Consider the following 12,597-nt stretch of genomic DNA (forward strand, 5'->3'; position numbering starts at 1 on the left):
TACAGAAGAGCAGCATAAATAGAGTGGCCTACATTGAAATGATTCCTGGAGGAAAGAGGCATTGAAAGCCAAGGATGGTTATGGGTACTCGGAGCAAACTGTTCAAACAGAATGCCATTTCCGAGAAGGAGAGGAGGGGAGAGGGGAAGGAGCATTTAGCCAAGTGTCTTTCTGTCCGTCTCTGAATGCCTGAAATGTTAGGGACAAATGATTCCTTTGAGGCATGCAGCACTGCTGTAATCTTTAGAACCTTTGTGGAGCAGCTTTTATCTTTATTTCTAGTAGTTGGTACTGTTGGCTTGAGGGGGAATTAAAAGAGGAAGGTTTCTAAAGACGATGCCTTTGTGTTTTATCAACAAGAATGGTTGGGGGGGCGGGTAGGAGCATTGTCCACTTCCAATGGTGCATATCGACATGTTTAGAGAAAGCATTTGCTCCAGCACAAGGATTGCTAGTAAAAGTCATGGCTTGTGCTTTTGTGCCTGTAGTCCCTGTCCAAGAAAGGTATTTGACTTTTGAGTCTGCTTTCCCCAAGCACAAGAGAACATGGCTTTTCCATGCCCAGTGGGCAGGTGGGATGCCCACCTATGCAGTGTAGAGGCAGCTGGAGGGGGTGCATGGAATGGAAATGCCAGCTGGTGTTTGTTCCCAGGCAGAGCCCTGGCTCTGGAGGGTGAGCTCTCCTTTCCCCTGCTCTGTGGCTTCCTTTTCAGCAGAGCAGATAGCACTGATGAGTTCTTACTGAGGCGTGGTATATTTCTCATGTCTCCCCCCCCCCCCACCATCCTGGCAAGGTTTACAGCATTGCAAGTGCTTGGCAGCATGATTTGTTGGGATCAAAGGAGTTCAGGAGGCTTAAGGTTGTATATTTATGTGTTTTTTATTACCTACTGTTGTCACTCATATTATCTAAGATTAATCAAACTGAAAAGCTCAGGCAAAATAGTTGTCTCCACAGTGTTGCTTACTGTGCCTGCTGCACTCCAGGCTTTTATCAGTGTGAAGCAGTGTTACCTGGGGCTGCCTCCCCCCATCAGCTCCTCCAGGTGTTACTGCAATGGCTGTGTGTGTCCAAGGTGCTCTCTGCAGGCAAGGAGAGCTCACAACACAGCTCACACCTGCTGGGTTGAATCATTCTCTTTAGGAAACTCACTCTACTCCCTGTCTTTCCATTATAGCACTTAGGTACCACAGGTATCTAAATTTGGTCTCTTTAGGTCAGAAAAAGATACTTTCCCAATCCTAGCATCAGTCTAGGCTTTCTGCCTTGGTATAAACAAGCCCTTTCAGGTGCGCTGAAGGGGACTCAGACACAGAAGAGGTTCTGGGCAGTTCTGTCCTACTCTTGTTCTCGCCAACCTCACTCTATCCTTTTTCTTTCTCCTTTTATGTTAAGTTAATTGGATTTTGAGCTGATAGCAAGTCTTTGATGAAGATAGAAGGACATTTTCTATTGTGTACATTAAAGTCACCTGTAAGGTAAATGTCTTACATGCAGACTATATTGTTTAAAGTGTCCTGCTGTTTCTGCCAGGTGGATTTGAAGGCATTAACACAGTTTTATCACTTAGAAACAATCTTTCACTATCTGCAGGCAAAAAAAAAATACACCGGGAGATAGAATGAAAAATCAGGTGATTTGTATCTGGAGACTAAGGCTGTTGATAGAACATTCTTCCTCTGTACTCAGCACTGGTGATGCTGCACCTCAAATCCTGTATTCAGTTCTGGGCCCCTCACTACAAGAAGGACATTGAGAGGCTGGAGTGAGTCCAGAGAAGGGCAGTGATGCTGGTGAAGGGTCTGGAGCACAGGTCCTGTGAGGAGCAGCTGAGGGAGCTGGGGGTGTTCAGCCTGGAGAAAAGGAGGCTCAGGGGTGACCTCATCACCTGAAAGGAGGGTGTAGCCAGGTGGGGTTGGTCTCTTTTCCCAGGCAACCAGCAATAGGATGAGAGGAAATGGCCTCATGCTGTGTTAGTGGGGGTTTAGGTTGGACATCAGGAGGAATTTCTTCACAGAAATGGTGGTTAGATATTGGAATGGGCTGCCCAAGGAGGTGATGGAGTCACCACGCCTGGAGTTGTTTAAGGAAAGACTGATGTGGCACTTAGTGCCATGGTCTAGTTGACATGGTGGTGTTTGGTCATAGGCTGGACTTGAGTCCAACAGGGGAGAGAGAGAGACAAAAGTCCTTTACAGCCTAATAGATTCTGTGATTCTATGTAATACATTAAGTGTTAAAGGATTGCAGGGTCAGCTTCCCTCTGGGACTTTTCATCTCCCCACTGTAATCCTGCTGTATCAAATGTATATGTGTTAGCAATACAGCAGTCTTTTAGAAAAAAATTGACTTTAAGCAATTGGTCTAAATAGGAATACTTATTTTCTGATGTGTTTGATTTTAAATCTTTGTAAATCTCCACATGGATCATTTCCCCCTCAAAAATAATGTCTTTTTTCCATGTGAAGTAGCCTGCAGTTTTCCCAAACAGCATTAATATTTAGCATAGCATGTATGTCCAGTTTTCACTTGTGTTTTTTTATTTAATGGATTTCTATTAATACCACTCTTCAAATATCATGCAACACTGTCTGTAAACAGGGGCGTGAAATCACTGTAATGCAGAGAACCCTGCAATTCTCCAGTGAGGCTGAAGAGTTTTCTCAGTGCCTTGCAGCAGGTCAGAGGAACCTACTTCAGCTGCATTCTTCCACTGCCATTTCCGTGATTGCTTCCACCGTAGGAACGATAAAGTGATATTTCACATAACTTTGTTCTTTTGGCAGTTCTTTACAGAGAACTTTGCAAAGCAACTCTGATCCATTTAAGCTCCACTTCAGGCACTGAGGGTGTCAAAGACTGGGTACATGCCATCATTTTTGGTCTCATTTTATGTGAAGAGTTGATGAGTTTCATTTCAGGAATGTTAATTGAGCCATTTGAGTTCAGGTATGAACTCTTTGCATAACTGCCTTCCATCGAGGGAGTGAATTCCCGTGACTGTAGCCTGTCCCTCCTGCCTTGTGTTGTTTCATTTTTTTACAACAGCCCTGCTCCTAGTTTATTCCATAACCTAGATTGTGGCCAAGGGCAAGACCTACATAAGCATATGGTGCATATTGCACGTTGCATTATCTGAAGTCATGAGGGTGTGATTAATGGGCTTAGGATTTTAATTTGGCCTATCTTACTCTCGTGTCTCTTTCCAGTGAGGTTGCAGAGCCTGACTGGTGACTGCAGCTGCAGGGTGTGTGCACAAAGTGGTGAGGTGACACTTATTTCCTTGAAGTGCTGGGCAGCTGCTGGAGGTAAACCTCTGCTGCCAGGAGCGGGAGCAAGCCTGCTTTAAACTGGCTGACCTGGTTTGGATGGCACTGCTTTGCCAGATCCGAGTGTCTCAGGGCAGTTTGGGCTCAGCTGTCTGAGTGCCACTGGAAAGAGTGGGTGATATAATTCATGGGCCACGTCAGTGATGTTTCAGGTGTTGCTTGGCCTTGTGCAGTGGTGTAGATGCCTCAGGTTTGTAGCGGGCAGCTGCTTCTGGTGTACTTTCTATGATGGGGTTCAAAAGATGTGCGGGTCCTGTCAGAGAAGAGCTCCTACAAGCTGGACCAGAACTCTGATCTGCCTTGTGGATATGCGATCTGGAGTGTGAAGGTTGTACCTTAGAACATAAAATGGTTTGTTAGTGCAGTGCTTGGCTGTCCAGAAAAAATTGTTGGGTGTCAGTCCTGCATGCATGGCAAGAGGCACTGGCTGGCCTGTCAGCTCACCATGCTAGACTGACAGGGGCTTTACCTGTTGTGTGGCAGTGGGAGAGGATGAGTAGATCAAAGCAGTGGGTACAGAAGCTCCTGTATCTACACTATATTCAAACTGAGAATTTTATTCCAGACTAGATTTTGTCTGGTCCTTTGGACAAAATGTCCCTGCTGCATGTGTGGGTGGAATCTCCCCAAAGCACTACTTGTTTCATATACTTCAGTCTTAATTCAAAGATGTGAAGGCATTTGGTATGTCCCTGAATTTTATTCTAAGTTTTTTTCTGAAAGGAATTTCATTTGGGTCCAGCAGAGCCACCCTGTAAAGAAATCCAGCTTGCAATGGCATGGATGGCTAGGGGGGTTGCTTCAGAACTGCTTTGGACCACCCCCTTGGGTGGACACAGCCAGGGTGATCCTAGCTGGAGGTTTAAGAAACCTAGGTTTCCTATGCCTCTGCAGTACCAAAGGGAGCCGTGTGGCTTATGGGAAGCCACTGCACCCCAGGCTGCCCCATCTGCTTCAAGTAGGGTGATGTGAGCTCTCCAGGTGAAACCTGTTTCATCACATCCCGGCTGCTGGGGTTCTCATAAATGCTGCATGTGCCTTGTGGTGGGGAGTCGGGGACCTTGCACTGCATTTGTCCTGCATTTTTTTGCCTATGCTACTTCTGCAATGAGCCCCACACTTCATGCATAAAATAATCTTGAATGTGCAGGAATGGAGCATGGTTGTCAGCCTTGATGATAATTCAAAGGCTTGTATTTACTTGTAATAACACATCTTAGAAGGAAAATGAGGTGAAGCTTCTGTTCACAGCCAGCTTGCTTAAGGTAGTGAAATTAACTTAGAGATACAAAAACTAAAGTTGTATCCCTTTTATCCGGTGTTGTGTTCAAACAAACTAAATTAGAAGCTGTGTTTGTGGACTGATAGTCAGAATTCTAAGTTTTTATTTATCTTGGAAAAATCTAATAGTTTGTTTTTAGTAATAACAGTTCTGCTAATTTTTATGTTAGACAGTCAAATGTTGTTGGCTTAGATATCCATGTCCTTCAGAACTGCTGTTTTTAATTTTTGAATTTGGAACAAACCCAGCATCCTAAGTTAAAAGAAAAAGTTTTCTCAGCAGGTTGAGACAAAAAATAAAGCGATTGTATCACAGAATATATGCACTTAACAGCCAAGGTTTTTGATTCCATGGTTACAACAACAAAACAAAAAAGCCTCACACATATAGCCAGTTGGTGATTTTATTGTTCGAGTCAGATGGCCTTTCTTAAAATTAATTTTAATGGACAAGAAAGAATGTATTGCTGTACTTGTGCAACTGAAGTTTATGAAATAAGATTGGAAAAATACACAGAATAATTGGGCACATCCTGTACTTAGTGAATCACCAAGCTAGTGCAATAAACATTGCTGTGTTTGGGAATTTAGATCTATACTCTGCTCTTGACAAGAACAATGGGAATTGCTTGAGATCACAGGCTACCTGAGCTATTTCTTGTGCAAAGTTGTTCTTTTCTTTGGGCATTCCGTGTTCTGAGGTAATTTCTGGTTTTGTAAAATAGGTTTTAGTCCAGTTCTATGACACCTTAGACTGACTCAGTGGAACCTAGGAGACAAACTAGGAGCTATATATATGTGGCAGGACCTCTGCAGACATTGGTATTGGTATTGGTAAAGGAAAAAGATTCCTGAGCAGGAAACTATGCAGTCTAACCAACATCTTCCTTCAGGAAAACAGTCTTTTGTCTTCAGAAGTAAAAAAAAAAAAAGATATAGACTTCTCATAATTTCAATCTTGTTTGCCAGATAAGAGGGATAAACTTGTGAACGTATTTAAGAAATTACTAAGTTTCCAGAAAACAGACTGTTACCTTAAGGGGCTTGAGAACCATTACAAAGCCAGAAAGAAACACAACATCCAAATCTGCTCTTGAATATGCACGTGGCTCTTGCAAATTATGAGAGCTGCACATGCACAGGCTTAATGGAATCCTGATGGAAACCATCCAGGGCTGGAGTCTGGCTCCTGGTGAAATGAGGACTGCTGTCTGGCTAGGACTGAAGTTTGGGTCTCAGGCAAGCTGATCAAGATGTTTTCTTCCCTCAAGGAATTATGTGTTTAGTTGTCAGCCAGAAAGACAGGATGGGCTGTGTGCAAGGTTTTTGTGCATTGCTTAGTGTGAGCTCTGGACTTTGTCCATCTTATTTACTTACCCAAAACATGATCATCCTTCTAAGGAGAAACTTCACTGTTTTTCCCAGTAGCAGAGGCAGTGAACCAAGTGTACACTGAACACTGTGCTCCTGTTGTTTCACCCTGTGAGGACAAGAACCATCCAGTATTTCTGGTACCACTGAGCTGAATGGCAGAATTTATGTATTCAGCCAAACCAACCAGTAGTTTCTTCGAGTGTCTGCATAGATAAGTCCCTGAAGGGTCTTTTACAGCTCTGTTCCATCTGAGGAACAAGAGCCAGGAAAGTAGGAATAGGCTGAAAAAGTCTCATTAGCCCCAGAGCAGTATTTCTAAGTAATATATGAAGTACTGGGAGAGACAGAAAGAAGTGGTGTTACCAAAATTTCTATGTTAGCAGTTTATGAATGTTAAACTTTAAAACATGTTTTTAACAAAATACGGGCTTTTTTGTTAAAGATGTAGCTTGTCTTAATGGAAGAGAGAAATGCGTTCAACCAGCAGAAAGCATTCCCTGGTCTTCTTGCCCTCCTGGATAAACACCATTAAAGGTTCAGGATATTTCTCGGGAGGGGAAATCAATTTTCTGCGCTCAGTTCAGTGCAGATGCAGCTGTGGCTATGCAGTAAGTGACTCACTCTGTGACCATCTTTTTAATGATGAAACTATTATGTACTGCACTGTCCATTCAGGCATTTTGGTTTCTCATTCTCTACCCCTGGCTCCCAGAAGTATGAGTAACAATGCTTTTACCAGAGAGGTGGAAATGCTCCCCGAGACAGAGCACCAGGGCAGGACGTGCTGTTGGTTGATGCCATGGATAGTATTAGGGATACGGGAACATAATTGGCTTGAACTTTTGCTCACCCCTAGACTTAAATCCAAAGCTTTTTTTATCAAGTTCAGATAAGGTCCCTACCTTTATTTGACTCCCATTAGAGCTCTGTCCTTCTGTGTAGTTCCTGGTGTCTCCTCCATTCTGTTTGGGGTTTCAGGTGGAAATGCTAGTGTGTTGTGGATGCAATAGTTGAACCCTGGCCTACAAAACACAGCCAGCTCATATGATAACGAAAGGTAGCTTATTACTCCAAGAGATGCCTTTCCCACATCAGGTAGATTTGCATCAGGCAATTGCATGAATCAGATGCTGATCTTTATTACCAAAAATACGGCAAGGAAAATCCTATTTCTGAAAGTCTTTCTACTGTACACAGATCCAGATGTATAGCACTGCTCTGTACACAGCAAACAGGACTTGTATGTATTTTAATAATGTAACTGTAATGTAATTATTCTCTTGTCCATCTGGCAGGTGGTGTTTTCATTAAGAAGTGAATAATCTAAGCTATAGGCTCTGTAGAGGGGGATGAGTATGGAGGAGATTCAGGTCATCTGCTGTGGGACCATAAATAGAAGCTAACAAGGGAGCCCTTGCTGTCCTTGTCCACTAAAACTGAAAATCTGTTGCTTTTATTTTTCCTTTAGCAGACTTCTTGCAGGCTTAGAAGCTGGTCTATGAGTGAAAACTTTTTACCATCATGCAGTTTAATTCCTTGTTTATGGTAGTGGCTGGAGGTACAGTGTGAAAAAATAGGTGTTATATAAGAGAAAAAAACCCTAAATCCTTATATAAACCACTATGCATAGGAAGATAAGATTAAAATCACACTTGTGGAGGTGCCCGGTATGTCTCTGGGCATGACATACTGATTGAAAAAGAAATTTGGATTACTTAGATTACTTTTTATTCATGTAGGAGGTCCCGATTTTTCAAAAAAAGCAAACCAAAACACACACAGAAGAACAACAAGCCTGAGCCATCCTCCAAAAAAAAAAAAAAAACCGTTTTGGGAGGAGTGTTGCGTGTAGCTTTCTAAAGGAAGTCTGGTTGCTCTCTGATCATCTGTGTGGCATCTTCTGTTTTCCAGACAAAGTTTTCTGATGTCCACATGGAAACGGGAGCAGTTTCCTCTTTCCTTGTCCTAGCAGGACTTTTCTTGGCACCGCACAAGGCCTAGTTTGAGTTTTGCCCTGGAAAGATATAAATACCCTGGCCATGTCCCAGGAACATTCAAGCAAGGATTAGGTTTTATTTTTTATCTGGTAACATTCAGAGAAACCTATCAGGTTGACCAGGCTGGGAGAGGGGTTTTCATTCAGTAAAGCTTGTAAATAAAGAAAACCGAGCCTTTAAGAAATTATTATTTTTAGTCTGTAATTTTCAATGTAGAAGGGGATCCTGAAATGGTGTTTGGCTTCATTTGTTCATGTGTTTTGTAGGCATCACCTGGCAGAAGGTTAGAGATTGTTGTTGGCCTTTTGTGAAGGCACAGTTTTCCATCCTGATGGGCTTGTTCTTTTGTGGAGGATCCTGCTTATTTTCCTTCCCAGTAAAATTCAGGTTTGGTTGCTGTTCAGCCAGGGTGGAACACAGAGGTTGTCACACCACCACTTCCAAGGAAACACCTCCTAGGGTGTTCATTACAGTGGCTGCAGATAATGGGAAACTAAAAACAAACCTGAGCAACAGGCCCTTGAAAACAGCTTTAGAGGCTGGATGCCAAACTGTTTAGCGCTGTCTGGAGGTGCTAGTATGTCTCTTCTCATTAAGGGTGCTGCTGCACCTCTTTCTTTTGTGTGGGCACTAAAAATACTTGAAAGGAGATATTTAACTACTGTACATCTCACTCAGTGCAAGGAGCAATGGGAGTAGGGACATTAAATACAGCATCCCAGGCAAATGGTGAGCTAAAGCTTTGCCAGGCTGTAATAAAGCATGGGTGAGCCTTTGCTTTTTTTCTGTCTATTTAAAGATGTTATTTATCCCCCTGACTTCCTGAAGTGTTATCTGGAAAGGTTTGCTGTGCAGATCAATCTTTACCCTAAGTCTACTTTGATACACTGTGCTTTGGAGGTGGTTCCTTGGGTTCTGCAGGAGTCAGTGAGCTCAATGGTTTGTGGTTTCAAGCGAGAATTTGTTTCTCTGAGTGCATCAAGCTTCAGTCATTTGTGTATGTGTGTGAAGGTCAGTGGGCTTGTCAGATACCCAATTGTAAATCCTGTCACTAAATCAATTTCTTTTAATTAAAAATATGTGCTGCTCTTCAGAAGAAGCGCACCCTTTCATCTGGACAATACCCATTATATCCCAACACAAATAAGATAGCCGTAAGCTCTCTGCTAGTCTCATATTGGCCGCTTGTCTCAGCTGGTACATTGGAGGTTTGGAAGTCCTGGTGTTCAGAGAAGGGCTGTGTTTTCCCTTCCTCTGAAGGAAATGACCGTCGTTAACTCGTCTGACATTGCCTAACTTTGCAGCCTTAGAAGCAGAAAATGTTAAGATCAGAAAAAAAGTAGCCACACCAACAGGTGAGAGACATTCACGCCAGTTCTTGCTCCCTGTGGTGCCTGCGCCAGAAGCACTGGAACACTCTGTCACAAGGGCTAAGAGCAGGACAGGATTTCACATTCATTTGGTAATTCCCTTGGGGTTATACTCTCAGATGACTTAATGACTTGCTGTATAGCCCGTCTGGAAGATAAGCAGGCATAATTCATTGCAGGCTGGTCGTTCATCCTTTGAGATAACCAGCAACTACACGCCATAGGGAGCAGGGAGATAAAGACACTAGGCATCAGCAGCTGTAGTTCAAGGTTTCAACCCTTCCACCTCCTTCTGTGACCCAGAAGTCATTTACAGTTGATAATTCAGTCATCTGCTTTCTTTAGAGAGAAATACAGTGGCACTGGGTTGGCTGAAGTGAGTGCATTTTCCATTCTGCCCATGCCTTTCAACATAGCCGCAGCGTAGCTCTACCTGAGAGTAGGCATTCTTGTGTCACTTAGAGACTGTAGGGTTGTGTTAAATGCTGGTTTTGAAAACTTACTGTAAATGGATTCCAGTTTTTCTGGTGTTATTTAGATGGTGGCTGTTGTTCATGTACTGCTTGGGATGCTTAGACATTGTTAATTTTAAGTTTCAGTGCAAGTGAAGCTTTAAGGGGTCCAGTTTATGTGGTAGATCTAAACAGAGGCACAAAGAGAGAGTATATTACATAATATATACATAGTATATTGTATTTGTTGACTTCTTTGTAAAAAGACATTTACTTTCAGTATCAGCAAGTACGTTTTAAAATTGAACAAGTCCCACACAACCATGTTGCTCCTAAGCCAACAAATATTAGGACCAAACATATGACATGACTTCTTCCTAGTTAATATTCCCTCCTCCAAAAAATCTGTAGTCTGTAAGCAGCAATCTACATCTTGAGATCCCTTGCATGCAAAGATAAATGATTGTCTCAGTGGGTACTTCATGATGACTAGCTCTCAGTAAAACATTTTTATCTTGTCTGTGTGCACAGCAAAAAAAAAAAAAAACCAAATAGAAGGCTTTTGATATGGTCATATGATGGCCACAATGTGATTCACAGTCTGTGATGTTGCTTTATTTAAGGAGGAAGGGAGGGACAGAAGGAAAAGTCTATTTTAGTTTGTTTGTTTTCTAATTACTTGGGCTGTTTTTTCTTTGACTCAGCAACTCTGAAGAGTACATACAGTACTACAGTAACCAGCAGTCAGGGCTGGGAAGTGGAACGATGGTGATAATAGAAGTAAATATCCTGCATTCTCAGAGGGATTAGGAGGAGATGGAGGAATTAGTCTCGTTATGGTTTGATGTGGTGTCTCAATCCCTCTGCATCAATGCTATCCTGTATGTAATCTTTCAGTCTGTATTTCTGAGGTGAAATATGGAGAACAAGTAATCAGAATACTTTTATTTTCACTTTAGTTTTTTTTCCATTTATGAAACCCGCGTGTTTAGATGATGAAAACATTCACCTTGTACAAGGAACCATGCAGCAGACAAAATGGGTGTCTTGTTTTCCATACTTCACTTGACAGATACAGTGCTTATGGCCTGTCTGGAGTGTGTCCTAAGAACAGAGAGGAGAGTGATTTTTGACTGACATGAAATAATTTGATAATTGACATGAAAAAATTTGGGTGACGGGAAGTATGATGCTTTCTTGTCAGTCTGTATACTGCACAGAAAGAGTTGTACTCATCATGGCTCATCATGGCACATGCACCATGTCACTCACAATGGTTTGAATTCAACTTCCAAGGTGAGCCCTTACTATTTTTAAAGGTGTTAAATTACATTTGTGATTTCAAATAATGAAAACGCTCAAGGCTGTAATGGATTGCAGGTGATTCTGTCTGCAAGGGTAAGGGGTGCAGCCTGTGGACTGCTTTGTGCAGGAAGGGATCCTTACTTAAAGCATTTGTCATTTTTGTGTCCTGTGTCAGCCTGCTCCATTAATGCAGGACATTCACGTGTCAGGGTACGTTAAGTCCAAGAGTTTCTGGCTCTTTAGGGGAACAGCTTCACTTTAGTGAGAGCTGTTCATTAGAGTTAGTTTGGTGTAAGGTTTAAGCAGGATGTGAATTTTAAGAAGGATATCCAGGCAGAAGAGCTGGTGTTGATGGTTGCTGGGGAGGAAGTTCTGGAGACAGATTTTCAGAGATGCATGGCCTCTCAAGAACTTGGATTTGAAAACTAATTTTTACTCTATCTCATGGGCTGCAAAGTGCATTCTTTTTAGCCCGGCAAAGTGCATTTTTCCCCATGGCAATTTGCTCTTCTGAGAAGTTGCAAGTGATGAGGAGACTTTGTGGAAAGGCAGTGGGCTTCTTGCACAGGTAGCAGCTCCTGTCTGGTTCCTTTCCTGAGACTGCTGTTATGGATTTTTAATGATTTATTCCATGGTCTTGCTTCCAATGTTCATCACAGCACTGAAAACCTAAATATGCCCTCTTACAGCCTTTAATTATGTGATAAAAATTGTGTCCAATTTAAAGTCTGTTCTTTTACCAGAGGGGGGTGACCTGTTGATGGCATTCTCTTGTGAAGAAACAGGACTTTACACTTGCTGTTGATGGCCTCCCCTCCTTCTCTGTCCTTTACTGGTTTTTTTTCATTTCTCTGGTGATTGTAATTGCATTAAATGCATTTGATAATGCATAAGTGACCTATTTTGTGCACAGTTCATCTGATTCTGCAGTTGCCTGTAGGGTTTCCTAGCAATGTTCTTCAGCTGCTCCTTGGCTTAGAAAAGCCTGATAAGTTAGGTATGGTCAGAGCAATATACTTGAGGCAAGGAAAGTTTCAGGTAACGGAGCAGAATGAGCCATACAGGTGTGAACGTGTTGGACCAAGTGTTAGTAAGGCAAGCTGGAGGAACAGATTGGGATGAATAGATTAGAATAGGTGTCATTAAACATATTAAACTGTTGGAGGCCCTTTGTACAAGTTTGTTAATATCCAGTGACATGGCCAAACATTGTGCCCCTGTAGGCTCTGCAGTTAATGTATGGTACCTCTGCATCTGCGGTACCTACTGAACTATAAAAAAATAGATGAGCTGGGGCCCATTACCATAAACACTGTCTGCAGCACTAACCCTGGTAACAGATTGTTCTGTGCCTCATTAAAAAGGAGATAGCGCTGTCAGAGGAGTCAGGGCTTCATTTTGCCATGTTTGCTACATAATCAGTTAATTTTGCTTAATAGCGCATTGCATCGCAGATGTGCAAAAGGGCAGAGTTGCTTCCTTTTCTGC

At 42.5% G+C, this 12,597-nt stretch overlaps 1 protein-coding gene across 5 annotated transcripts in view; it reads left to right on the plus strand.

The window, feature by feature from the left end:
- Positions 1-12,597, plus strand: part of FOXO3 (forkhead box O3) — an 88,629-nt gene that overhangs the window by 34,230 nt on the left and 41,802 nt on the right. Inside the window, exon 1 of one of the 5 annotated variants that reach the window (XM_062489931.1) lies at positions 9,682-9,728. The exons of 3 other annotated variants lie outside the window; for them this stretch is intronic. Coding sequence is in view for 1 of the 2 variants with exons in the window: in XM_062489929.1 (XP_062345913.1) it covers positions 11,059-11,100 (42 nt within the window). In the remaining variant the exon portion in view is untranslated. Of the gene's footprint in view, positions 1-9,681; positions 9,729-11,038; positions 11,101-12,597 lie in introns of those variants that run through there. One more of the 5 variants, XM_062489929.1, reaches the window with a different exon arrangement.

This window comes from Cinclus cinclus, chromosome 3, assembly GCF_963662255.1.
Source record: "Cinclus cinclus chromosome 3, bCinCin1.1, whole genome shotgun sequence".
In the NCBI taxonomy this organism is placed as follows: domain Eukaryota; kingdom Metazoa; phylum Chordata; class Aves; order Passeriformes; family Cinclidae; genus Cinclus; species Cinclus cinclus.